We start from the raw sequence: 26,166 nt of genomic DNA, 5'->3' as shown, positions 1-26,166 counted from the left end.
CCCCACCACAACCCTACCCAGTAAGGGAATTATGACTCATTTTACAGAGACTGCGGTGTAGACATGAAGTAATCTGCCTGGTCACAGCTAGAAGTGTTGAGCTGGGACTCAAACCCAACGCCGGCTCCAGAGCCCACTCTTTCCCCCCAAAGGCACTGCGGCTCCACATCGACTCCACAGACCCCGGGACTGCCTCGTAATATAGACCAAACTTTAAAAGAAGGAACGTGGGGATTTACCCTTTGCGTTTCAACCCTGCTCATCCACCCCTACAGAAAACAGCCATACTGTTCATTCTACCCGAATAGGAGAAAAATGGGGAAGAAAGAAGAAAATTTATGAAAAGGAAAACAAAACACAACCTATTTTTTCTTTCCCCTCGCAGCACATGGCAGTATCTTCACGAGAGCCTTTGCATTTTTCTGGAGGGAGCAGTTATCTGGCTGGAATGCACGTGAAACAACACAGCTGCCCCACCTGACGTGGGAGCCCCTGGTTCAGTGTCCTGGGATTTAGAAGCAGTCTCCAGACCCTCCACAACCCTCCAGTCAGCCCCCTGCCCTCCCCGAGAGTTTGAGCTTCCAGTGCGGCTTGGCTGGTATCGGTGGGTTCACAGGACAGGATCCAGGAACGCTTCCTGCCTTTGCCCCCGCTCAGCTCTCCAGTTGAGGAGCCTTTGGGCGGAGGGCCATGCGTTGAAGCTGAACGGACTGTTCCTTTAAGGAAAACCACTCTTCCCCTGTTGATTGAATGAGTAAATTAGTTCCAGATCCTCTGTCAGAGAGTCAAGCTGTTCAGAGGGTAAGGGTGAAATAGAAAATGTCTTAAGAAGGATACAGCTCTTCTTTACTTACTATAATAGGAGAAAAGCTAAACTAGCCATAGAGAATGAATAACCAAACATTTTTAGAAATGGGTTTTTAATACAGTGTTGTTGGAAACCAAATTCTGAGCACAGGGCCCTCAGGCTCAGAAAGGGTTGACACTTGGTTTAAAGCTGTGCTGTCACCGTCTTGAAACTCTTAATAATTTATGAACATAGAGTCCCACATTTTCGTTTTGCACTGGGCTCAGCAAATGATGTGACCTTGCTGTCAGTGAAGTCTATTTTAAGTCAGCATGATGTAATTATGCACACTTTCTCCTCAATTTCAGGTACGCTAGTGTGTCCCGTCCAAGTTTGCCAATCAGCTTTTGTGCTGCATGTTTTTTCTTTTGTTCTTTTTAATTTTTATTTATTTATTTATTTATTTATGGCTGTGTTGGGTCTTCGTTTCTGCGCGAGGGCTTTCTCTAGTTGCGGCAAGCGGGGGCCACTCTTCATCGCGGTGCGCGGGCCTCTCACTATCGTGGCCTCTCTTGTTGCGGAGCACAGGCTCCAGACGCGCAGGCTCAGTAGTTGTGGCTCACGGGCCTAGTTGCTCCACGGCATGTGGGATCCTCCCAGACCAGGGCTCGAACCCGTATCCCCTGCATTGGCAGGCAGATTCTCAACCACTGCGCCACCAGGGAAGCCCATTTTTTTTCTTTTAATGCCTCACCGGGTGGTAAACTCCTGACATTACGTATACTCACTAATCTCTGCTGAAGTGTGCCACGGTGAAGTTTTGATACTGGAAAGTACTGAACATGAGGGCTAAGCCACTAGTGTTTGTAAACGAAAACATTTCAAAGCTCACTTCTTCCTTTGACTGGGTACGTCAGGAATTGGTACAAAACCTTCTCCTAAAATGGAGAGGGAATAATGGGGGGCAATCAGGTTCTTGTCTCACGTGGGGCCTTCAGTGAGGATGCAACCCTGTCGTTCTCAACTGCAGCACACAGGGGACTGACTCAGGACCTTGGTCAATACGATCAAGTCAACCCTGCAACTACAACCCCAGTGCTGTGCTCCTGGGCCCGTCTGGCAAGAGAACCAGAGGGGGAGGGATGAGGGACGTCCAAGGATGTCTGCGTGATTTGGGGAGCGAGGCCTCTGCTGGCGTACTTCAGTTCCTCAGGTTTAAAAATGCTAGAGCCACTGTTGGTCCTGTTTTCTTGCAAAGATTCCGTTACTCCAGCCAGTGTCACTGAGGTGAACTGAGGATAAAACCATGGCCCTCCTTATTTTCAGGCCATAATGTGGGAATCAATGATAGGAGAATATTCCACCACGGGACCACACGTGGTGTTTCTTATAAAGCGATGATGGGAGTTTACCAGAAAGTGAAGGCGTCCCATCAGGGACTCGGCCAAGGCATCCCCATTCACAGCAGACTCATAGAGGAAACTGGAAGAGTCGTAACGTGGGCGGTGGGCTAGCACTGGGGAAATGACCAGGCATCCTAAGGACTGGAGGGAAGTCCATCTGTGAGGCAGGTGACAGCAGCAAGCACTTGGGTCTCGACTGGGAATTATGTGGGTGAGGCCCACTCACATGAGGTCAGGGGGTGGGGAGATGTGGGTGAGCTAGAGTGAAAGCAAAGGGAGTCCAGGAGGAGGTGGTACTGCCAAAGTCTATGGATGCCAAGCTGCTGGTTTCTAGGGTAGTGAGACAGCTGTGGGGGGCAAGGTAGGCTTGTGCCCCAAGCTGGCTGTTGAGACAGAAACCCGGGGACAGAAGTCAAGTTATCATGACTTAGATGGAGCCCCATTAGGAGCAGGGATGGCTTGAGGTAGAGCCCAGGAGGTTTGGGTGGGGCTCATGCAATCTTTTGAATCTAAGGTCAGAATTAATTCACAGGACTGAGACAGAGCTAAAACTTCAAGCGAGAATGAACTCTGCCCGGCTGATGAGGAAGAAGGAACGCAGTCACTGGGGGCTGGGTGGGCTGGCCTGTGGTGGAGTTTCCTTTCACATACATTGAGTTGGGTTTTCTTTATTTTCTTCAGCAGTTCTAGCAGATATAAGCATTATTTTTATTCTCATTTTACACCTGAGGAATCGGAGAAGTAAATGGAAGTGCCCAAAGTTAATGGATTCATCCAGTCTGGGCAACTGGGGCTGTCTCCAGCGCCACCATCTCTGTGCTCTTGGCTTCGATTAGATGACTTCATGAAGTTCTTTTGGTGGTAGTTGTAGCAAAATGATGGAAAGCATGGGTGGGCTCTGCAGCCAGACTGCCCAACTTTTTGATGCATCCACCTCTTCTGGCTGTGTGACCTTGGGCAGGTTACTTGACCTCTCTGTGCTGCGGTAAAATGAAGATGATGATGATACCTTCCTCACGTTATAGACATGAGTATTTAATGGAATGGTATATGTATGGGTTTAGAACAGTGCTAGGCACATAAGTGCTTAATACACATTACTGTTACATTCGATCTAGAAGTAAAGGTCTTTAGGGAAGATTTCAGATGTTAACAGTCATCACTACCCAGTGGATGGATGGAGTCATGGCAAGATTAATCCTAAAGAGTAAATACTGTGAAAGCCATTCCTATTTATTTGGTCTTAATAAATCTTTTTTTTAAAAAGCAAGATTTTCTCATTAATTGAATTTTGACCCATAGAATAGTGCACTTGGTGAGAGACTGCTCAATTAGGAGGCAGAAATTTTGGCTATAAGTCCTTGATGTACCACTTCCTGGCTTTGTGAGCTTGGGCAATTTTTCTAATGTCTCTCGCTTATTTTCCTTATCGGTGAAAATTACCAATAAAAGGAATGACAGCCTGCCTCACAGAATTATCTTGAGAAGATAGAATGAAAGCACTTTTAAATAAAAGGATGCCATGTGTTGGATATTTTTATTCCCTGACACAAACCTGCTGTAAACAAGAAAAGGTTAGTAGTCTGCAGAGTAGGCAAGGGGAAGCCATTCTGGAATCGAAAACTGCTACGCAGATGATCCGCCCTCGCTTTGGATATTAATAATTTAGTAAGGTCGCCAGGCGGGCCCCAGACAGACAGGTTCACAGACAGTTCCAAGGACTTGCCGATCTTCTTCCTTCTGTGCCGTTCTCTTTATGACAGCCAGATTGTGCTTTTGTTTTTTATTTTCTCTCTACCCATGCAGGGGACTCAGATCCCACCCCAGTGAATCCTTGCTATGACGGGAGTCACACGTGTGCCACCACAGCTCGGTGCCATCCGGCGACAGGTGTACACTACACCTGCGAGTGCGCATCCGGGTACCAGGGAGATGGACGGAGTTGCGTGGGTAAGAGCCGTATGCTCTGTGTTCCCTCATGGAGTCCTCCAACATTATGTCCATAGAAGACAAGTGTCTGCTTTGTCATCTCCATGGATCAATGAGTTTAGCAGCTATTCATCTAAATACAGCTATTTAAAAACTAAGCATATTCTGGTTAGGTTTAAGAGGGTAGTTTGGAGGTGGGTATTTTGGGCTGGGACTCTGAAAATGGCTATTGTAATTCCTGAATATTTTACATTCTCAAATGTTGTCATTTTAAGATGGAATCAAGTATTTTTTACATTCATTAAAGAGTACATTTTCTGGTTACCTTCAGATTTCAGACATTCACCTATTTCTTTCACTTACTGTATCTCAAAAACAGTAGTGGAAATTTCTTTACATTTTAAGAGAAAAATCGTTACTTTGTGAGTTTTTCTTCTAAATGTTCAGAATTGTTTAAATGTTTAAAGAATTCTCAGAATATTTGTTCAAAACATATCTCCCTGGGGCCCATACTTGAATGACTTGAAATAAATGTTTATTTTTATGACGATCGGCAACATGCATCCACATCTGGTGCTTAGCGTGCATTTCAACCCCTGTTGAGTCTACCAACCGTTAGTCCCATTGAAACCTCTTAAGGGTGAGAGAACATTGAGTTTGCAGACCTTGCACTTGTGGGGACTTTGGTTTATGCAGCCTTTTCTGTTCTTATTCCTTCTTAGATGTAAATGAATGTGCAACCGGCTTCCATCGCTGTGGCCCCAATTCTGTGTGTGTCAACATGCTGGGAAGCTACAGGTGTGAGTGCCGGAGTGGTTATGAGTTTGCAGACGACCGGCACACCTGCGTCTGTGAGTGCCAAAACTGTGCCTCTTTTTAGCCAAAATCATGCTGAACCTTGCTCTTGGACTCATTACTGTTTCCACTTCCGTTATACAGAAGTTCTGTTGCATGGTTTTCTAGAAAACAGACAATTTACATTGAAATTACCCAAAGCTATGGCTCAGTTCAGCCCTGTTTGTTGGGGTTTTGTTTTTGTTTGGGTTTTTTTGTTGTTCTTGTGTTGTTGTTTTTCTCTAAATAGATATTTTTGGTGTAAGTTATGGAAGGATGTTCACCTCTTTCGGGATGGCTGTGTATCTTGGTGTTTGGCCCAATCATGTAACAAGACTATGAACTTTTCTAATACCAACAGGTCTAGATAGAGGTCAAATGTTTCTCAAATTAGAATGAAATGGATTTGTAATTCAAAGAGGCCTGTCCCACTTGACTGGTCAAAGAGCTCTGTCTGTAATAAATATACCCTTTCTAGAATTCCAGAAAAATACTTGACCGAAGAGTGGATCCAGGGCTTCCCTGGTGGCGCAGTGGTTGAGAATCTGCCTGCCAATGCAGGGGACACGGGTTCAAGCCCTGGCTTGGGAAGATCCCACATGCTGCGGAACAACTAGGCCCGTGAGCCACAGCTACTGAGCCTGCGCGTCTGGAGCCTGTGCTCCGCAACAAGAGAGGCCGCGATAGTGAGAGGGCCGCGCACCGCGATGAAGAGTGGCCCCCACTTGCCACAACTAGAGAAAGCCCTCGCACAGAAACGAAGACCCAACACAGCCATAAATAAATAAATAAATAAATAAATAAATAAATAAAATTGAAAAAAAAAAAAAGTGGATCCAAAAGAACTAGAATTCCAAATTCATCCCACTGTTAGAGCTAGATGATATTAGAGCCAACCCACTTTTCAATCCAGTGAGATGAAAAAGTAGCAGCAGTCACAGAGACGGTGTGTGTGTGTGTGTGTGTGTGTGTGTGTGTGTACGCAGGCATGCAAAGCAGCAGTGCTCTGGGGAGTTATAAACTTTAATCAAGGACAGTTTTTTTTTTAAGCCATCCGTGCTTGACTGTTTTTAAAAAAATTATTTATTTATTTATTTTTGGCTGTTTTGGGTCTTCATTTCTGTACGAGGGCTTTCTCTAGTTGCGTCGAGCGGGGGCCACTCTTCATCGCGGTGCGCGGGCCTTTCACTATCGCGGCCCCTCCCGCCACGGGGCACAGGCTCCAGACGCGCAGGCTCAGTAGTTGTGGCTCACGGGCCCAGCTGCTCCGCGGCATGTGGGATCCTCCCAGACCAGGGCTCGAACCCGTGTCCCCTGCATCAGCAGGCAGATTCTCAGCCACTGCGCCACCAGGGAAGCCCCACCAAGGACAGTTTTTGATGACTGATCTTCATGCCTAGTGTTAGAGCCACAGACCATGATCAGCACTTCTCAAATCTTAATATGCATACAAACCATCTAGGGATCTTGTTAAAATTCCTATTCTGATTCACTGGCTCCACGCTGGGGCCTGAGGACCTGCATTCCTTATAAGCCCCCAGATGTCTCGATGCTGTTGGTGTGCAGATCACACTGTGGAGAGCAGGGTTCACCCATTCGTAGGTCTGGGCTCTTGGACATCCTTGCCTTCTTCTCTTTTCAGTGATCACCCCACCTCCCAACCCCTGTGAGGATGGCCGTCACAACTGTGCTCCCGCCGGCCAGGCCCAGTGCATTCACCACGGAGGCAGCTCGTTCAGCTGCGCCTGCCTGCCTGGTTACGCTGGCGACGGGCACCAGTGCACCGGTGAGTAACTGTGGGCGGCCTCAGTGACTCTGAACGTTGCTTTGGATGCACATCCCCAGGGCCTCTCAGAAGCCTCTCCCTTCCTTTGACTCACACCTCTGTGGAACTGCCAAAAGAGAAAGAAAAGGTGTCCTTTGAGTCAGAAAGAGAGGCCGAGGGTGATTGCCCTGGGACCAGATTGTTGAGCATGTATGGTTGTCCTTGGAAGAGCCGTGCCTGGAGCAGTGGGGAGACCCTGCCAGCTTGTAGCTTTCTGTTCCCTGGAGCTAGTGTAGCCAGGAGGGATGTGGGGAAAGTCATATATCCTCCTGGGAGGAAGTCTCCATCCTTCAGTCTCTCTGGCTAATGGCTTAATTCAGCGCCTCCAGTCCTGCCTAATTTTTAGTTGCTATTCCCCTGCGTGAAGTGGTAATTTAAGCAATCTCTAAACATACATACAGTTCTTTCTGTGGAATTTATTCCCCTTCTTCTCTCTCTCTGGAAGGGGAGAGAGAGAGAGAAGAAATAAATCCACAGATATAAAAGGATATTAATGCATACCTAAGTACTCAAAGCTTTTCTCCCAGAAATCTAACTATCTTTAAGACTTCATACTGAATTTTATAAAATCACTAAACCAGAAAGCAGGACTAACTGTTCAAATTTAACTTAGAACTGTATGAGGTTGTTACTGAAAAACTAGGCATAACACTGATTATAAATGTTCATGAAACTGGGATTAGTAATACCTTAATATAGAGATCATTCAGTAAATCTACGTAATCACTAAAGATCTTCAAAACATCTGTCAGTAATGCACACAAATAATGGTTAAATGAGACACTGGGAATGAGAGGATGGTGGGAAAAGGGTTGGTTTTAGGAATATAAACCTAAAATGCAGGCTTTCCCTCTCTCATCAAATTGCTTCTTGCCTCTGCCCCCGTATACCTGGGCCCACTGAGCTGATTTGCTAAGAACAGCCTTGTAACTCCTGAGAGCTTCTTTTTTTTTTTTTAATTTATTTATTTAATTTATTTATTTTTGGCTGCGTTGGGTCTTTGTTGCTGTGCGCGGGCTTTCTCTAGTTGTGGCGAGCGGGGGCTACTCTTTGTTGTGGTGCACAGGCTTCTCATTGCGGTGGCTTCTCTTGTTGCGGAGCACGGGCTCTAGGCGCACAGGCTTCAGTAGTTGTGGCATGTGGGTTCAGTAGTTGTGGCTTGTGGACTCTAGAGCACAGGCTCAGTAGTTGTGGCTTGCGGGCTTAGTTGCTCTGTGGCACGTGGGATCTTCCTGGACCAGGGCTTGAACCCCTGTCCCCCGCATTGGCAGGCGGATTCTTAACCACTGCGCCACCAGGGAAGCCCCCTGGGAGCTTGTTAACTGATCGAATAGCTTGGCCCTGCCCTCCTCGCTAGATGTTTGATTCTCCTCCTCCTCCCTTTTCCCTTTGGTTTCAGCAGGACAGGCTGAGTGGACCAGCAGCCTGAAGCCATGCGTTATTGACAGAACAGACATGTCAGGGCAGCAAAGCCCCTCTACTCCTTTCCAGATGTGGGGTTTTTCGGGATTGTCTGAACCTGGCTCTTTAATGTTTCCACTTCTGCTGTACAGAAGCTCAGCTGTATGGTTTACTTTTGAAAACACAGTTTATATTGAAATGACCCAAAGCTATGGCTCAGTTCAACCCTGAGGTTTTTTTTCTTCTCCCTAAAAACACCCCCAGGTTTAGACAGAGCTCAGGTGCTTTTCAAGTTAGGATGAGGTAGATTTGTAAGTCACAGATGCTTGTCCCACTTGACCGGCCGGAGAGCTCCATGTGTAGTAGATACTCTGTACAGACAGAGGTACCCTCTAGGTCTGGAGGGAGGGGTGTCAGGTGACACACATAAACTTCTCATGTTTCTGCTAAGCCCCCGCAGTGGAAATACTGCTCTTTCCACCTCGTGGGACTCATCATTCAGTTCGATTTAACACACTACTGGCTCTCAGAAACGAGAATGCACAGAGGAAAAAATCTTGTCAGTAGAATTTCGTATTTAAACATCCGGCTGCTCAGGTCAGCAGACATGGTGTTTTGAAAGTATTTCATTCCTTAGGTCTTTGGTTTAAAACAAAGAAGTTGAAATTATTGCAGCTTAGATGTGATGAGTGTTAAAATCAGAATGTTAATGTAGGTGAGCTTCTTGTCCTAACCCCTTCTAGAATCATTCTCTCTCCCTTCTTTTAACTTCTGCTTGTCCTGTAGGACTTGGGTTACATTTGGGGGTCATATTAGGATCCTGAAATTAGCTACTTTTCCATGCTAGGAGTTTTATAGGGTTGTCATTCCTTGTTATTGTTGTCTTCTTGCTGATTTCTGCCATTTTCAGTTGTCCCTGTTTTATCCCTGGTTCTCTACTTTTGAGATTCTCTCTGGAACCCACAAACTTAAAAATAGGCCAAGCCCATCCATTGCTTCCCCAGTGTATTAGTGATCTACTGCAGCATAACCAATTCCCCCAAAACATAGCAGCTTAAAACAGTACACATTATTATTCTCTATATGGTCTAGTCAGGGGGTCTCTGTCAGACCTGGGGCCTCATCTGAAGGCCCAGGTGGGGAAAGAGCCTCACGTGGTTATTGGCAGGATTCAGTTCCCCAAGGACTATCGGACTGAGAGCCTCGGGTCCCCGCTGGCTGTTGCCTGGAGGTGACCTTTAGCTTCTTGCCACGAGGACCTCTCCTACAAAGTAGCTTCCTTCATCAAAGCCAGCAGCAGGAGGTCTGCCAGCAGGTTGGCAGTGATCACAAAAATGACATCCCTTCAATACTGCTTTAGTGTCTTGGTTGGAAGCAAGTTACTCAAAGGAAGGGGATTACGTAAGACACTGAATATCAGGAGGAAGGGATCTTGGGGGACCATCTGAGAGGCTGCCTGCCATAGTCAGTTACCCTGTGGCTGCCGTCCAAGCTTCCAGGCTGTGGGGTAGTAGAGAATGAATAGTCATTTTCCTAAAGACCTATGCTGTGCATAAATCAGGCTGGGCTAATCATGAAGGAGGCTTGCAGGATAAGTATATAAATGTGTGTGTGTGTGCATTTTTAAAGGCATGTCACAGTGTGCATGTGTCCCAGTGACCATAGCGATAGAGAAGAAAGAGAAAAATAGAGATGAAGGCTCTATTTTGTGGAAAGTGTGCACACTTGAAACACACATTTGTTTTCACTCCATCAAACTAGCATTAAAAGGGTGTGTGGGTTTTTCTCCAGCCAGTTTGTTAAAAACCAGGTTCCCCGGGGAGGCTGCACTTGGCTTTGGGTTCTCGACCTAGTCTGAGTCACTAAGAGGAATTACTTTTATGCAACTGAATGAAATCTTTCCAGCTCCCCTCAGTGGGGATTGATTTCAGCCCTGCATTGGTGTGAGCTGGATATTTCTCAGGCATGTTTGTCCCTGCAGATCTTGATGATCCTGCCGGGTGGAAAAGCAGAGTGTTTTGAACTGGGACCTTTCCTCACGTGTGAGTTGAGGTACTGGGTTACAGATGGCCCGTTACCCAGAGAAGGGCCGTGAGGAGAGGTACTTACACTGTCCTCTCTCGTGGTTCCTATTGGAAGCGTGTAGATGCTGGGTAAGGTATAGTAAAGTTGGCGTGGTCACAGCGGAAGCAGAGAAGAAGCTGATTATACTCAGGTCCCAGAGAGCGGGTCACTGCACACCACGCAGGATCCAAAGGGCACAGCCAGCAGCAGGGTTCTTGACCGAGTAGGTGGGGAGCAGGAACTCATGGGCCGAAGCCTTTGTTGGGGTCTGGAGGCGGGTCGAGGTGAGTTGGCCGCCAGGAAATTTCACTGGGTGGTTGAAAAGCAAAGCAGGGGAGGTAGAGAGGGGGAAGCTAGAGTCCAGGGGTTGGGTTTGTTTTGAAGGGATTTCAGCTGGTTTTGGGTGTGGGCTCAGAAGTAAGGCAGGGAGAAGAATGTTGAAGCACCAAAGCATGAACTCAAAATAGAGAATTTTTTAAATTTATTTATTTATTTATTTTTGGCTGTGTTGGGTCTTCGTTTCTGTGCGAGGGCTTTCTCTAGTTGCGGCGAGCGGGGGCCACTCTTCATCGCGGTGCGCAGGCCTCTCACTATCGCGGCCTCTCTAGTTGCGGAGCACAGGCTCCAGACGCGCAGGCTCAGTAATTGTGGCTCACGGGCCCAGTTGCTCCGCGGCATGTGGGATCTTCCCAGACCAGGGCTCGAACCCGCGTCCCCTGCATTGGCAGGCAGATTCTCAACCACTACGCCACCAGGGAAGCCCGAGAATTTTTAATACAGTTTCCAAACAGGTTTTCTTAGCAGCTTGGTAGAGGACAGAATGGAGAATTACACTGAGAATAAGCCAGCTTGCATTATCTGACTGGTAAGGGGCTCTGCTCTGCCTTGAACCTCGCTGCCTTGACCTCAGTATTCTTCCAATCCTTGAAGACCCCAACAGTGATGGTTAAGCAGCGCCCCCCCCCCCGCCCCGTCCCCAGTGGTGTAACAGGAAGCTCCTCCCTTGCCAAGGGGTTGAAAGTCTCTGTGCACTTTCTCTCGACACCTGACCGCCCGTGAAATTGGGAAGACTTCTCCTTTACACAAAAGCTTGGGCTTCCCCCGCACACTCCTCAGGGTTGGCGCTCCTAAGGAGGGGGGTAACCTGCTCTGCACCCAGGCCCTGGGCTGGCTGGCGAGCCTCCAGTTTCCTGTCACGGTGCAAGGTTCTCCAAAGAGGTGTTGGGGACCGTGCTTCAGGGAGTCTTAAACTTCTCCAGCTGTGGGGGACAGGTGTTGCTCACTCGTGATGCTTTCAGTCTCTTCAGAGACTTTCTCCCTGTTGGTGCTTCATCAGTTATCGTCTCCCGGTGACTTTGGTATCTGTGGGAGGGTGGCTGCTCTTTCGGGTCCGGTCAGAATTCCTAGGCCATAGGCTTTAAGAACATAACTCGGTACCTCTGGGGAGTCCTCTTTCTCTTAGTTCAAAAATAATCACAAGCAAGTGATCCGTGGTTTCTAGAAATAGGCCCTGTATCTCAGGAATTCCTGCTTCCTGCCATTGCCTGGGGTTCCTGTTACCATGAGAAGTACTTTTAGCATATGCATTATGAATAGCTTTAATTTCCTGCATTTGGCTGGACGTTAATTTTTACAGCTTTGGTTTTATAGCATCTTCCAGTCCCAAGGATCTGGATGGGCACCAGCTTCATCCAACTGGGCATTTGAGCTGTCCTTCTGAAGAGACAGAGGGCCAACCTCAAAGATAATTAAGTATGACAATATAGAATCCATGATGATTGGATTGGAGATAAGCTTTTTGTTGTTGTAATTATTTTTATTCGGTTTATTTTTGGTTAACTGAGGAGCTAACCAGCAAACCTGGTTTGATTTCTAACCTTGCAAATGAATTTATAACCACTTTCCAGCCTTTGTCAGTGAACGGAAGGTGACTAGACAGGCCCACTGTTCATCTAGGCAGAGCCTCTCTGGGTGGCATTAAACTTGGTTGTGTCAGGCATTCAGGGGTTTTGGACTTCAGTGTAAACTAATTTATGTGCAGTAAACTCCCTGAGCCTGACGATAAGCAGATTAAGTAATTACATTGCTAATTACGATGTCAGAGACTCCTCTCCCCTGAACAGAACGTCTGTGCTGTGTAACCAGCACATCTACTTACTGGTACCTGGGAAAGGCCCTCAGTCATGGGAAGGTGGCTCAGTGCGAGCACGGTCACAGCAAGGGTGGCACTGATCGCCCTAGAAGAGACCTCACCTGGGTCCCTCCCGGAGGCTGGGCGAGGAGCCACGTCTGATTGACGTCACATTCAGGACTGTAAGTCTCCGGCTTCCAGGGTGCGATGTGTCTCTGCACGAGCTGTACAGAATTGATGCAGTTCTCTCCTTCTGGGACTCCTGTTCTCTAGGTTTTACACCGATCACCCGGTCCCACATTTTTCCCTGTTCACACATTTTAAAAACATTTCTTGGATGTTACCTCAGATGTGACTACTCCGTTTTATTTTCAGTTGAGCCTTGATCAGATCTACACCCTTTATCCTTCTTTTACTCAGGAAGGCTTCCTGTCTCTGAAGATGGCTTATCTCAACCACTGGCCACTGGTTTCAACAGTGATATTTTCAGACTTTTATTTATTTTTTGGCAGCAGGGTGGAGCGGGGGTGGTGTCTTGCTATTGTCAGCCTGTGCTGATTTCAGTAAATAAAAGGAATGTAAGTCAGCCTTTGTTTGAAGTTTCAGGATGTTGCAGTTTTGAGAAATGTGAGAATTAATCCTCATGGTACCATATTGAGAATGTTAGGACCCTGAATTGTTTGTACTGATAAGCCAGACAAATTTAGATTTTCTTTTCTATGTGTTGTTTCAAAATCTCTGATAATATTTTTCTTATACTTTTCTATTTCTTCTAAAGGTGGAAAGTAAAGAAAATTTCTGATTAATTGGGCATTCTAGGTAGTAGGACTCTCTGACTATGTAAGACTGAATGTGCTTCTAACTTAGTTGAAGAAGTATTTGGAGCCTCAGTGGGTTCTTTGCACCTGTAAATCAGTGCTATAGGGAGATGGTGCCAATAAGGAAAGGAAAAAAAAAAAAAAACTATTGTTATGTGTATTTATTATATGGAATACAATGGAAAGGAATGAATGGTTTACGGACTAAAGGTTAGTTCAAAGGTAAAAACTTCCTGGAATTCACTGTACATGAAAGATGCCAGGATATATTTCTCTGTGAAGTATACGTTTGATTTCTACACTGAACGTGCCCCTCGACTTTGGACCGTTAAGCTTGCCTTTAAGGTGCCGACGTGTTTCTGCTCATGCCCGAGGTCTTCTGAAGTGGAGCCCTCGTGGTTGATCCACGCGCACTAAAGCCATGTGGTGGCATGGATTGTGTGCAGTGAAGGTCATGCTCCTTCCTTCCTTCCCGCCCTCCCTCCCTGACCACTGCAGATGTTGACGAATGCTCGGAAAACAGATGTCACCCCTCGGCCACCTGCTCCAATACTCCTGGCTCCTTCTCCTGCCGTTGCCAACCTGGATATCATGGGGATGGATTTCAGTGCACACCTGGTACAGTCTGGGGGGCCAGATCAGGCACAGAAAACTCCCGGATCCTTCAATGCTGTTTTTCTACAGCACCTCAGCCCACTCTTGACTTATCCGGTCTGAGGCCTGAGTTGGTGGATTTTCCAGGCTCTGGATTTTTTCCTGCATTATTTCTGGCTGCCTAGTTTACTGATAGTTCACTGGTTATTAGCATTCTGGGAGGCCCGACGTATGGCCCATCCATGGTCCTACCTAGTAGCAGTTCTGGTTAACTCTCTTGCTGATCTGCTTTGCCTTGATAAGTGCAATTTAGATGAAGCCTTGAGATCGAGCTGACCGACCAGGAGACACATGCACTAGTGAGCGGGGAGTTAGCCCCCATGGTGACGGTTCTAGTAGAACCTGGCCAACACGGTGCAGTCTAGCAACTGCCCTTGATCTGGAGTTTCTCAGACTCCAGCTCTGGACCTCAGGGGATGAATACAGTTGTAATTGTCTTCTCTGGGGTCTCTTGGAATGTTTGAACAGAAGTCATGGGTTGCTCTTCATTTTACCCAAATGGCAATAGGACCCTGAGGGCTGAGGGGAGGGGCTGTTTCACTGTATAATCAGCCAGGACTTACAGGGTAAACTGCGGGAATTAGGGGGAAATTAGGTAGATAGTGGCAGAGCTAAAATAAGAACCCAGGACTCCAAAATTCCGGCGCCTTGCTATTTTTCCCATGTTATCCTGTCTTCCAGTTATAGAAAAAAAGAAACCCTCAGGAGACTTTGAGGCTGGCTGGTAAAAGTGGATGGGTTGCAATGCCTTTTACTCCTCCTTTGTATCTCCTCTGCTCTGGTCCCGGAAGACCCCGCCTCTGGACTGAGACCCTGTGAGCACCAGCAGCGCGATGCCCAGGCCCAGCGCACTCATCCCGTTGCCCAGCTCCACATCCCGCAGTGCGATGAGCAGGGCCACTTCCTGCCGCTGCAGTGTCACGGCAGCACTGGCTTCTGCTGGTGCGTGGACCCCGATGGTCAGGAAGTCCCTGGCACCCGGACCCCACCTGGCTCCGTCCCGCCTCGCTGCGGACCACAAGGTAAGCCAGTCAGGAAAGACACCTGGTCCCAGCACAGGCCTGGGGCAGAGCAGCAGAATGGTGCTTACTGTGGGATAGATTGTAACCCCTGCCCAGACCACGCAGACTCAGGGCTGATCGTCATCCTTGCATAGCCTCCTTCCTCCTAGGAACACCTGAATGGTGGGCACACACCTATGTGCACGTACATCTTACAGGGACACAGAGACCCGTGCATGACATGCATGTTGGACTCCAGCCTCTTAGACAAGTACAAGACTAGAAATTGAGACTGAGTGTGGAGGTCAGGCTGAGGTCACTGCCCAAATGTGTTACTGCAGCTTAGGGAGATCTTAGAGCTTGATAACCTCGCCAGACCAGCCTCTTGTCCAAAAGGAAAACTGTCTTCGCATGTAACTTTGTATCATTTAACTCTGACTTCTGGAGTGCAGGAAACAGTTTGAAGGCTGTTTTAGTATCAGTGGGAAAAATAAGTATGACACGCGTAGGTGGATGCAGCTAGTTTGCTCTAAGCAAGTAACCCCAGCCCTCTCTAGCCAGGCTCACATGTCGATGGGGAATCGCTCTTGCTCCTGCCACCTTTGGAAGAGATGCAGGAACCTGTTTTGTTAGCCTGCGTGATCTGAGATGCAGCGCATGAACCTGTTACCGTCTGAGCACTCCCCACCTGTGTGAGGCGTGGTTCCCGAGCGCTCAGTTCACGCCAACCGCAGGTTGCCAAGGCAGGTTTCTATGCCTCGCTGAGTTGTTCAAAGATGGGAAGAACTTTTTCTTTTAATACAGAAGAACTTTATTATGAAGAACATAGAATTGGTTTGATATCATTTTAGCCAAAATAATTCCTATACATATTCATGAGCTTGCTATTCAAAGATCCATTTTTACTATTGAAAAGGGTTCCATAAGTACTAGTCTTGGCTTTTCATGTATGAGAGTAAGAACTGGAGAATTACTACCAATTTTGATCCTTTCAATAATATGAATTGTGATGGCCAGGACATTAGTGGTTCTAAGATTCATATAAGTAAAAATTGTTAATCTAGATGTATATATACCCTTGCTTTCACAGTGACACTTCTAGTTCCTCTCTGTCCCTATTTTTAGGAAAATATTTTGCAGGTCCCAAAAAAAAGAATACAGAGAAATTCTGTTTCACTCATGCCTAGTCTTTAAAAAGTCTTGGTTCTAACTCCAGCTGGGGTTTGAAGAAATCAGATGGTTGGGAGGCGCCTTAAGGGAATGGTTCAGAATTCTATGAAATTTATTAAGACAGGCATGTGTTAAGAACAGTGATCCAGAAGGGAGCCAAGAGAATGAAAAGTTAATTACTAAAAGAAGAACATGTTCCTTTGTGCAGACTCTTTCCCATGGCCAAGCTTCTCTCTTGGTGCTGGTTTGGCTTCGGCTGCCATTTCTGACCAGTCTCATCTTCATAACGGGGTCAGCTTTGAAGGGAGAGAGAACACTCTGTGCTCAAGATTTAAAAATATTTAAAACCCTGCCAACCAGAAATAGAAATAAATCCATGGTTGGATCGAGAAGTAGCTTGAAATAATAAGGAGTGATTGGGATGCCCACGTGTAGGTGACGTGAGGTGCCCCTTTCCCAGAAGCTGACTGTGCTGTGTGTCGCATTCCAAACAAAGAGATGGGCCTCGTTGGGTGGTCCCCTGAGAATCGATCCTCTGAGTTTGTTATGTGGGTCTGGGGCAGTGCTGGGAACTTCTCCAGGGAATCCCACCTCTGGTGATGGATGGTGAGTGTCTGAGGAAGTGGCATTTCCTTCTCTGGGTCCTTTGAGACACATCTGGGTGAGGAAGTCAGTCTCTCCTTCTCCAAGATGTTTTAAAAAGAGCTTTGCTTCTTGTGGGTCATAAGCTATAGAGACAGCCTGAAGGGCATCCGTTTCCCCCAAACGTCGTGAGTCTTGGAGCTGTGATCATTGGGTTTGAGCTCTGAAGATTTTATTCACCATCCTTTCCTAGAGGAAGTGTAGGTGCTGGAGCCCAAATGTAATGTTTTCAACTGTTCTTTGAAGCCATTGGAGGTTTTGACCAGAGGAGTGACATGAAATGAGTTTTTTTAAAGGGACTCTTTCTGGCTGCTAGTTGAGTTTACAGTGGGGTGGGGGAAGGGGTGAGGTGGGTGGGCAGGAAAGATGATGGAAGCAGGGAAACCAGTAAGAAGGCTATCGTAGTAATCCTGGCATAAGATGACAGGGGTGGATGTGGTGAGATGTGAAGATATACTGCTGACATTTTTTGACATATCAGATGTGGAGAATGAGAGAAGGGAGTCAGGGATGACCGGGCCTGAGCAATGGAAAGATGGAGGTGCTGTCTACTGACATGGAAAGGTCTAGGGGAGAGCAGCTTTGATGGGGGAAAGCCCAGTTTTTGTTCTCCTCCGAGATCTCTGTTACACATCCACATGGTGGTATAAGTAAGTACTTGGCTGTATGATTCTACAGACCATAGGCATGAGTTGCAGGAATTAATAAAGGAGAAGTACCTTCTACTTAAGTTCCTTTAGGTAATCCTATCTTAGGAGGCTGTACAAGTTAAACTGCCTGAAGCAGTCCTCTCAGAGAACTGCCGTGTTTGGGACAGAGCCTTGGCAGCCCTGTGGAAGCAGTCTGGGAAAAAAATTGCAGGCAGAGAAACTGCTCTGCAAGGGCAGCTAACAGGAGTTTAAGTATGGTGGTGAGGAAGGGGGGGGTATGGGCGTGGGGGGCAGGGGCAAGGATGGGGAAGGAAGCTGGAGAAAGGAGGGGACAGAGCAGTATGGTGGGAAGCTGGAGCCTCCATAAGAAGGTTCAGCTTTGAGATAAGCCCAGAGCAGGGTGGCCAAAGGACTTCAAGGAGCTGGAGTGTCTCACAGTCAGTATCAAATTGTTTGCCACCAACTCTCCTACGCTCACACATACTAATTACAATAGGTTTTACTTTTACTCAATATAGTTTTACAATGGATAGATACTTAGGGCCACGTAAGTAGGGCATTCGGTAATACTTTCTAAGACACACTGGCCAGTGTCAAGACAGCCCTCTCAGACGCAGGTCCTGGAGTTTGAAACAAGAAAGAATAAATATTGGCTTTAAGCATCATGTAGGCCCTGAGTCCCAAAGGACTGTTACACGCCCCTTCCCAGGCTGAGCGAGCTTTGCACCCCAGATGTTACCTCCTCTTGTTCTTTCCTGATGTGGCTCGGCCTTGATGACAGTCCTTCTGGCCTAGGGAGACAGGAGCATCAGGACGACCCCTTCTCCTGATTCCTGTGGAGAACTGCTTAGAGCACTTTGCTACTCAGGGCCAGCATCCAGGGGCTTGGCTGAGGCGTCGTTAATGGATACGAGGAGGAAGAAGGCCAGGAGGCCAGGAGTGGGGATCTTGAGCCACATGCTACATTCCGTCCTTGGTTCACAATCAAAGGCCTTTTGTCCCCACCTGCTCAGAGCCCACCCAGAGGCCCCGGACCATCTGTGAGCGCTGGAGGGAAAGCCTGCTGGAGCACTACGGTGGCACACCAAGGGACGACCAGTACGTGCCCCAGTGCGATGACCTGGGCTACTTCATGCCCCTGCAGTGCCACGGGAAGAGTGACTTCTGCTGGTGTGTGGACCAGGACGGCAGAGAGGTGCCGGGCACCCGCTCCCAGCCAGGCATCACCCCTGCATGTAAGCACCCAGGGGCGGCATCTGAGGTGTCCCTGAAGGAAAGCTGCCAGCTGTGGGTGAAGGTGGGGGGAATGAGGGGTGAACAGGTCCAACAGAAGAAGTCACTGATAAGCCGTGTTGATTTATAACCTGGTCTGCCCCATATCCCGATTCAGATTTAACATTTGGTTTTGTCATTAACGGTTTCTGTAATTAGAACATATGGAACTAAATTCAATATGCAGTTCCTCCTCCCTTCCCTACTCTGAGCCCAGGGTGAAAGGGGACACGTGTCACCCTGGGGCCCCAGAGAGAAGCTGACACAACACTGCCTCTGGATTTTTTCCCTTAAAAAAAAAAAAGAAAAAAAAGGAAAAGAAAACTTTCTCCTTTGTTCTGAGGGGAATGTTTTGTTGTCTTCCTCCCCAGTAATTGGCAGTGATTTACATAATTGATCTTTGGGAAAAACCCTAGAAATTAGACTTTCTTTTAAGGAACATCTGGAGCACATCTGTCCAGGGTAAAAACTTGTGATGTTTCTGGAGGCTCTGGTATGTGGGAAAGTAACTTCTCTTCCCCTCTCCCCACCCACCCTGTTCCCTTCCCTCTCCGCTCCTGACACCCTCCTCTTCCCCACGGCAGGTATACCCACGCTTGCTCCGCCCACAGCCCGGCCCACGCCCCGGCCCGACGTGAGCCCTCCACCCGTGGGCACCTTCCTGCTCTATGCCCAGGGCCAGCAGATCGGCCACTTGCCCCTCAATGGTACCAGGCTTCAGAAGGACACAGCCAAGACCCTGCTGTCGCTGCATGTAAAGTGGATTTCTCCCCCCGGGGGCGGGTCTGCATCGGGTTTCCAGATCTGGGCAAGGTCTGAGGTGGAGGGGGATCCTGGAGGGTTTCTGGACTGCCATCTTTGGGAGCCTGACACACAGAAGAGGAGGGGGCTCTCTGTGGCTGGGAGTCACGTCTGACTGACCAAGGCCGCTTTCTCCAGTTGGTTCATGGGGTTTCGGATACGTGGTAAGGGAATTTCAGAGTTGGCAGCGTATTGAGGCAGCATATGGGGATCCAAGGGAAAATGACAGAAGGTAAACCCAAGTCCCCAGCATTCTCTTTAAGCCATAGACGTCTCTGCAGAGATCCTGGAAGCCAACTAGTGATGGCCTCATCGTTACAGCCCTCTGCCCTCCCATTTGGTTCTGTTGACCAGCCTCTTGTCTTCTCTGACTCCGTCACAGATGAAACTTTGGGGAGCGTGTGATCATGGAAGGGCATGGACAGGGCTTTCCCCAGGGGATGCTGGCTGCTTCCGGAGCCAGCAGCCTCCCTGTGGTCAAGGCACTCCACTTTGGAGAAGGGATTTCTTCTCTAAAATGGGGAAAAGAGAAGGAAGTCCACCAGAAAGGCACTGACACTTACAATGGAAAATCGCCTAATTCCATTTCTAAACTTCACGCTCCAGGTACTTGCTCATCTATGAGAAAGAATAATACAGCGTCCATGTTTACATTTACTTCTGTTAATGAACAACCTCTTATCTGGTCTAAAAAAGTTTAGAAGTAGCCAGTGTTCAGAAAACAATGTGGGTTTTATTTTTCCAAGATGTGAGTTGTGTATGCGTTTCCAAATACTCGCTGCTGTTTTGTAAAGTTTCTCTAAAAGAGAAAATTGTCATCACCTCAAGCTAACTATTTATTCTAGCCAAGTCAGGTGGCTTCACTGCATTTCTGAACTTGCCTCTGATGAGGGCAGGGTGGTTGATGGTTATGGTGGTGGAACTGAAAGAGAAATGGAATATGGGTTCTAAGCACATCTTGTGGAAACTTACTTAAACCGGGACTTTTTCCTCCAAGAAACCTTGAAATCATTACATGAGTTAATGGATCCCATGATTCCCTGGGTCAGTGGAGGCCCGTGCACCCGTGCCCGAGACAGATGACTTTAAATTTTAAAACTGTACTTGACCTTCAGATCCTCCCATATAAACTGCCCGCTCTTCCCCAGGAGCCTAATCCTGCTTTGTCGTTTCTTGTACTGACTCCTCTCCCAGAGGCGTAAGTTCAGGACAGCCCCAGGAGGCTGTTAGGCCAGCAGGGAGCTTGCATGACCTCAGGGACAGCTGGGTGGCCCCTGCATGTTGGCTCTGCACATCTGCCAGGCTTCTCAGAGCAGGACTCTGGGTTGGAAATTGAATGAAGCAACTTCTGTGCAGAGTTTTGGAAAGGAATATCACAGACTCGGCATTTAAAAAAAGACTGCATCATTTATTTAGCAATAAGGAAGGAGGGGAGAGCTCCCTAGCCAGAGGTCAGGTGACCACTATTCCCCAGTTCCTTAACCCATCAAGTTGTAAACTTTCTTTTACACAAGAGTACAACTAAATGATTGCCTTGGAGGAAGAGGCAGAGATGTGGGGGTAAGGGTGACTGCACCTCAGATAGCAGAAAGATCTCACTCACAGGGGAGGGGAGGGTAGATTTTGTTATATATTGGCAAATTTTAGAAAGGCTTTTTGAAAAAGTGCTGATAACATTTGAGAGAGTCAGTTTTTGTCCAGTGAAATATTAAAGACTTACTTCGCTGAGACTAGCATTTGTCCTCTAATCACTGAAGGGGCTAATCTTTTCATGAAATCACTTCTGTTTTTACCACCAATAGTAATAGTGCTTATTGAGAGCTTACAGTATATTAAGTACTGATTAGGATACTTTATAAGCACTTATGGTATTAATGTTTATAGCAGCCACGTGAAGTGTAGGTATTGTTATCTTCATTTGGCAAATGAGGAGACAAAGGCATATAAGAAGTTCAGTACCGAAGTCACACAGCTAGCAAGTGGCCAAGCCTGGCTCTGCCCCGGGAAGTTGGCCTCCATCACCCACACATCTAACCACTGTGCTCGGTTGCCGTAAAACCATGCGATGCAGGGTTGTTCGCTGCAGCCACGCATGAGTGAGGCAGCCGAGCATGAAGTCGGGGGAAATGCAAGGAATCCTAATTCTTCCAATTCTGTGTCTTGGTCACAAAGGGCTCCATAGTCGTGGGAATTGATTACGACTGCCGGGAGAGGATGGTGTACTGGACAGACGTTGCTGGACGGACAATTAGCCGCGCCCGTCTGGAATCGGGAGCAGAGCCCGAGACCATCATTAACTCAGGTCAGCAGCTTCACCCAGAAGACAACTCCCATTCCATTTCATTCTACCAAGTCCAAGTTATTTGCCTCTTTTACGCCAAAGTTTCCCCTCTACCTTCTTGATAGGGCTCTGAATAGAAAGGGCTTGCGGTAAGAATTCAAGGTGCGGCTACAGTTGATGCCGCCTGGCCCCAGCCCTGGGGATGCCTGGTGCCATCAGGCTGGGAGGTCTTGTTAGGCTAGAGGGTACTAGAGGTGGTAGAAAAACTAACGCAGGATCTGTTCCTCTATTGACTCTGTTTGTTTTGACTTAGAAACTCTCAAGACTTTTTTTTTCCCCCAACTATTCAAACGTAGTAAGCAGAGCTCTGCTTCAGGTTCACCTTTCATAGCTGCAGTGGCTCCAGCCCTGCCTTTGTTTTATTCCAGGTCTGATAAGCCCCGAAGGACTTGCCATCGACCACTTTCGTAGAACGATGTACTGGACAGACAGCGGCCTGGATAAGATAGAGAGGGCCAGGCTGGACGGCTCTGAGCGCAGGGCCCTCTTCCACACGGACCTGGTGAACCCCCGCGCCATCGCTGTGGATCCAATCCGAGGGTCAGCCGGGCTTCCCTAATTCTCCTGTTACCTGTAGATCCTCATTTGAAGCCCTTGGGCTCTAAGTACAGTTGTAGGGGAGGGTCAGAACATGGGCATGAAAGTTCAAAATATATTAAGTTAATAGTATTCACTGAGGATCTACTAGGTGTCAGGTACTGTTTAGGCAAAGACAAGGTCTGTCCTTTCATGGAGTTTATGTTCTACTAGGAAGAAATAAGACAGTAAACTAATGAATAACAAGGAAATTCTTAAGCCTGTGATGTGATACATAGAGAATTCAGAGTATGTGAGAGAGACTGGGGGCTACTTTGGATCAGATGATCAGGCCAAGCCTGAGACAGCACTTCAACCGGAATGAAGTCAGTCTCCTCCAGCAACACATTAGGAAATCCCAGTGTTAAACCTGCAGTGGGGTTACCTGCATTAGTTGGTGAGTAAGCAAAACTCAGACACCAGGCATGTTATTTCTCTGACCTCATTTTCACAGTGGCAACAGTCAAAAGAACAATGTTTCCTGTCTATGATAATTGCTAAGGTCATCAGCTGGGACATATAACTTGGTCCGTGTTTCAGTGGGACTTGTTAGAGTCAGGGAGGATTTCTATACCTTGAGAAACTCTTGCCATATTTAATGGGGCTTCTACCAAATGAAATTCCAGAGAAACCTTCAAATCAGTCAAGATAACCTTCAGCTTTCACTTTCAGCGAAGTGTTTTTGACTCAGAAATGCTTAGTGAAAAGCCTCAAAGATCGTTCTGAAATTTGGGTTCTATACATTGGGGAAGGTTTATCTTTCTCCATTTAATTTATCCACAGCAACTTGTACTGGACAGATTGGAATCGAGAAGCTCCTAAAATTGAATCGTCGTCTTTAGATGGAGAAAATAGAAGAATTCTGGTGAATAAAGACATTGGACTACCCAATGGTTTAACCTTTGACCCCTTCTCCAAATTGCTCTGCTGGGCAGATGCAGGTACTACTACTCATGGAATGCAAATACAGAACACCACAATGTTCAGTAAGCGTGAGCACTCTAACAGATTTTACAGTAAAACCAAATCCCACCATTTGGGACTTCTGGCTTACGTTTATAACAGTACAGCAAATGATCTACTCCTTTTAAAGGACACTTTGTAATGACTCCTGTGATGAATTTCCTGAGGTCCTGGATGTATGTGTTTGAATTAGGCGGTAGGTTTGAGGGCTAGTACTATGTCCAACCTACTTTTGTCCTGCTTGCCCTTCCTCCACATGAGCACTTGGCACACTTTTTAGGTTAGAAAATAAATATTACCCACTGTTGGAATCGACAGGCTTAGATAAATGAACAGGGGTCATTTTCCTTTTTTGCCAGTATTATAACATTTATAAATATCTGTTACTTTCACAGTCAGTATGCTATTGTGCTGAGGACATTCTGTGAAAAGTGATGTGGCAGGATGGCTTCCTTCAGTAATAAATTTGGGTTGCCTATTCCCAGGTTCTCTCTTTCTGTTGTGTGATTTCATTATTAGCACAACTGAAAAGATGCTATTTCATTATATTGCATTTATATTTTTAATAAGTATTTGAAATTTAAATCAGGGTTCCATGAGAAATGTGAAACTTGGAAATTCTTGCCTCGTTTAGCTATTTAAAAATTTACATTGAAAAATGGCACTTTTTATTCCTAACTAGAAAATAATACAGTCTTTAAAAAAAAAAATTAAGGATTTTAGTTGAAAGGCAGCCTTGGCTATTACTATACATTGCTTACAAAGGGCAAGTATTAATATTTATCCAAATGTTATGCTTACAACAATTTAAGAGCTAACACAAACTTTTTTAACACTGACATAATTTCATCTCTAATGTCCTACTTTGGGAGAAACTTAGCCAGATTTCTGTAAATGCAATCCTTTCTTCCAAAAAAGGATTAAGAGTTTAAATTCCACTAAAAACTAGAATGCTCTTAAACAAACTGAAGACACTGGTAATAGAATAGGAAAATTTTACAGTTTTTAATTTGTATTATTGCAATGGGGATAGAATACTCTAGTTCTACCTTTGTTTCCTTTGAGAATGAACTTACCTGCCACTATTTTTGGTAAAGGATTTTTTTTTTCCCCATCGCATGAAAGGATCTCTTTTCCCTCTTTGATGTTTTAAAAGGAACTAAAAAACTAGAGTGTACACTACCTGATGGAACTGGACGGCGTGTTATTCAAAACAACCTCAACTACCCCTTCAGCATTGTGAGCTATGCAGATCACTTCTACCACACCGACTGGAGAAGGTGAGCCTGACACACTCTGGACAAGCCTGAAAAGGCAAACTGTTTTGGAAGACACACCACTTGTACCAAATGTTAGTAAGCGACTTTAGTTATTAAGCCCTCCTGCTAAAGTTTTCATTTCATTCTCTCTTCATTAGCAGACATCATTCAAGTGTTAACTGCTTTTAAAAGCATACTTTTACATCACCCAGAAATTTAATGGTATTGCTCACATGTAGCTTAAAAATGGCAGAGCTATTTGGTAATAAACTATCCAAAAAGGAAGCACATTACTCTGAATCTGATCTTCAGAGAATAAAAGACTACCTTTAAATGGTACCATGAGGTATCTTATTTAGTTATGTGATTTAAATTGACTTTTAAAAATGTATTCTAGAAGTCTGGCAGAGATTTCTCTTCCTGATAAACTGGCTTTTTCTATCCAACCTTAAATCCTGTGAATTCACTCTTCCTTTCTGTTACCAGGGATGGTGTTATATCAGTAAATAGAGACAGTGGCCAGTTTACTGATGAGTATCTCCCAGAGCAGCGATCTCATCTCTACGGGATAACTGCAGTCTACCCCTACTGCCCAACAGGTAAATGGACATGCTCAGGTGGCTCCCTGGGATCAGCCAGGTAGAGAAAGATAGATCTGGTAACTGACCACACTTGGCCTGCTGCTGCCACCAGTGAGAGCCACTCTGACCTAGAAAAGCTAATGGCCAACACATAGGGGTGACCATTCTACTACCTTAAGTCTACCTAGCTTAACTATACACAAAAAACGGTCAGTCTATTAGGATATTTCCCCTTTAAAAGACTTGCTGTGGCAAACTGGATATAAAAATACTCACATGCTGTCCCCTCCCTCCACAGGAAGAAAGTAAATATGGTATTATAAAGGACTTGGAGTTTACAATCGGAATCAGGACCCTAAAGAACATTTACTGCGAACAAAGGTGAAGAAAGTGAAAAAGCAATTGGCCATTAGAAGTTCTGGACATATAAGATGAACATTTTCAGTGCAAAAAGACTAAGTATATTTTGTGAAAAGTTTATACCTCAATCTTTACTACTGTATTTTTAAAAACAAAAGTTATTTCAAGTTTAAAAAGGTAACAATTTTAATTGTTGCTTATTAAAGCAACTTTTAATAAACATTTATGTCATATTTAAAAGGTCAAATTAATTGAACTAAGAACCAATTAGAGCAGGTTAAGACCCTAAATCTGACTATTGCTACAGATTCTTTCTGGCCAAGAAATTAAAGTACATGTGATCAGTATAAAAATATGATCCTAAAGATCATAAACCTTGATGTAGAGAAGGCTATGCAGAACTGATGGGAAAGAACCAACTTCTTATTCTATTTTTTTTTTTTAACCTCTGCATAAGAAGTGCATTTCTATTTATATTAAAAGGTGCTACAATGTTTCAGTTTGTATTTTCTGATCCTAAATCCCTCTACAGAATTACCCACAGAAATTACTACATTTATATATAAATACCAAAGATGTAACAGTTCTCAAATTTTCTAGATTACTCCAATAAAATATTTTAAGTTTTCCTATGACTTACTTAAGGATCTGTATTTTCTATACGTGTAATGAAGTTGGGGGGTGGCATGTACCTAAACCACCAG

General features: G+C 46.0%; 1 protein-coding gene across 1 annotated transcript in view; it reads left to right on the top strand.

Annotated features, from left to right (window-relative positions):
* The window catches only part of NID2 (nidogen 2), a 79,113-nt gene extending 53,012 nt beyond the window's left edge, over positions 1-26,101 (top strand). The window contains exons 9-21 of the mRNA XM_036842643.1: positions 3,997-4,140; positions 4,842-4,970; positions 6,596-6,739; positions 13,691-13,810; positions 14,638-14,868; positions 18,323-18,544; positions 19,166-19,335; positions 21,555-21,684; positions 22,092-22,263; positions 23,083-23,240; positions 24,419-24,542; positions 25,008-25,120; positions 25,401-26,101. Of these exons, the coding sequence (XP_036698538.1) occupies positions 3,997-4,140; positions 4,842-4,970; positions 6,596-6,739; positions 13,691-13,810; positions 14,638-14,868; positions 18,323-18,544; positions 19,166-19,335; positions 21,555-21,684; positions 22,092-22,263; positions 23,083-23,240; positions 24,419-24,542; positions 25,008-25,120; positions 25,401-25,411 (1,868 nt within the window). The 3' untranslated portion in view covers positions 25,412-26,101. The remainder of the gene's footprint in view (positions 1-3,996; positions 4,141-4,841; positions 4,971-6,595; positions 6,740-13,690; positions 13,811-14,637; positions 14,869-18,322; positions 18,545-19,165; positions 19,336-21,554; positions 21,685-22,091; positions 22,264-23,082; positions 23,241-24,418; positions 24,543-25,007; positions 25,121-25,400) is intronic.
* The last annotated feature ends 65 nt before the right edge of the window (positions 26,102-26,166 follow it).

The sequence above is a fragment of the Balaenoptera musculus genome, chromosome 2 (genome assembly GCF_009873245.2).
Source record: "Balaenoptera musculus isolate JJ_BM4_2016_0621 chromosome 2, mBalMus1.pri.v3, whole genome shotgun sequence".
NCBI lineage: Eukaryota > Metazoa > Chordata > Mammalia > Artiodactyla > Balaenopteridae > Balaenoptera > Balaenoptera musculus.
The sequence above is the reverse complement of the archived record's forward strand: the minus strand, read 5'-3'. Positions and strand labels throughout refer to the sequence as shown.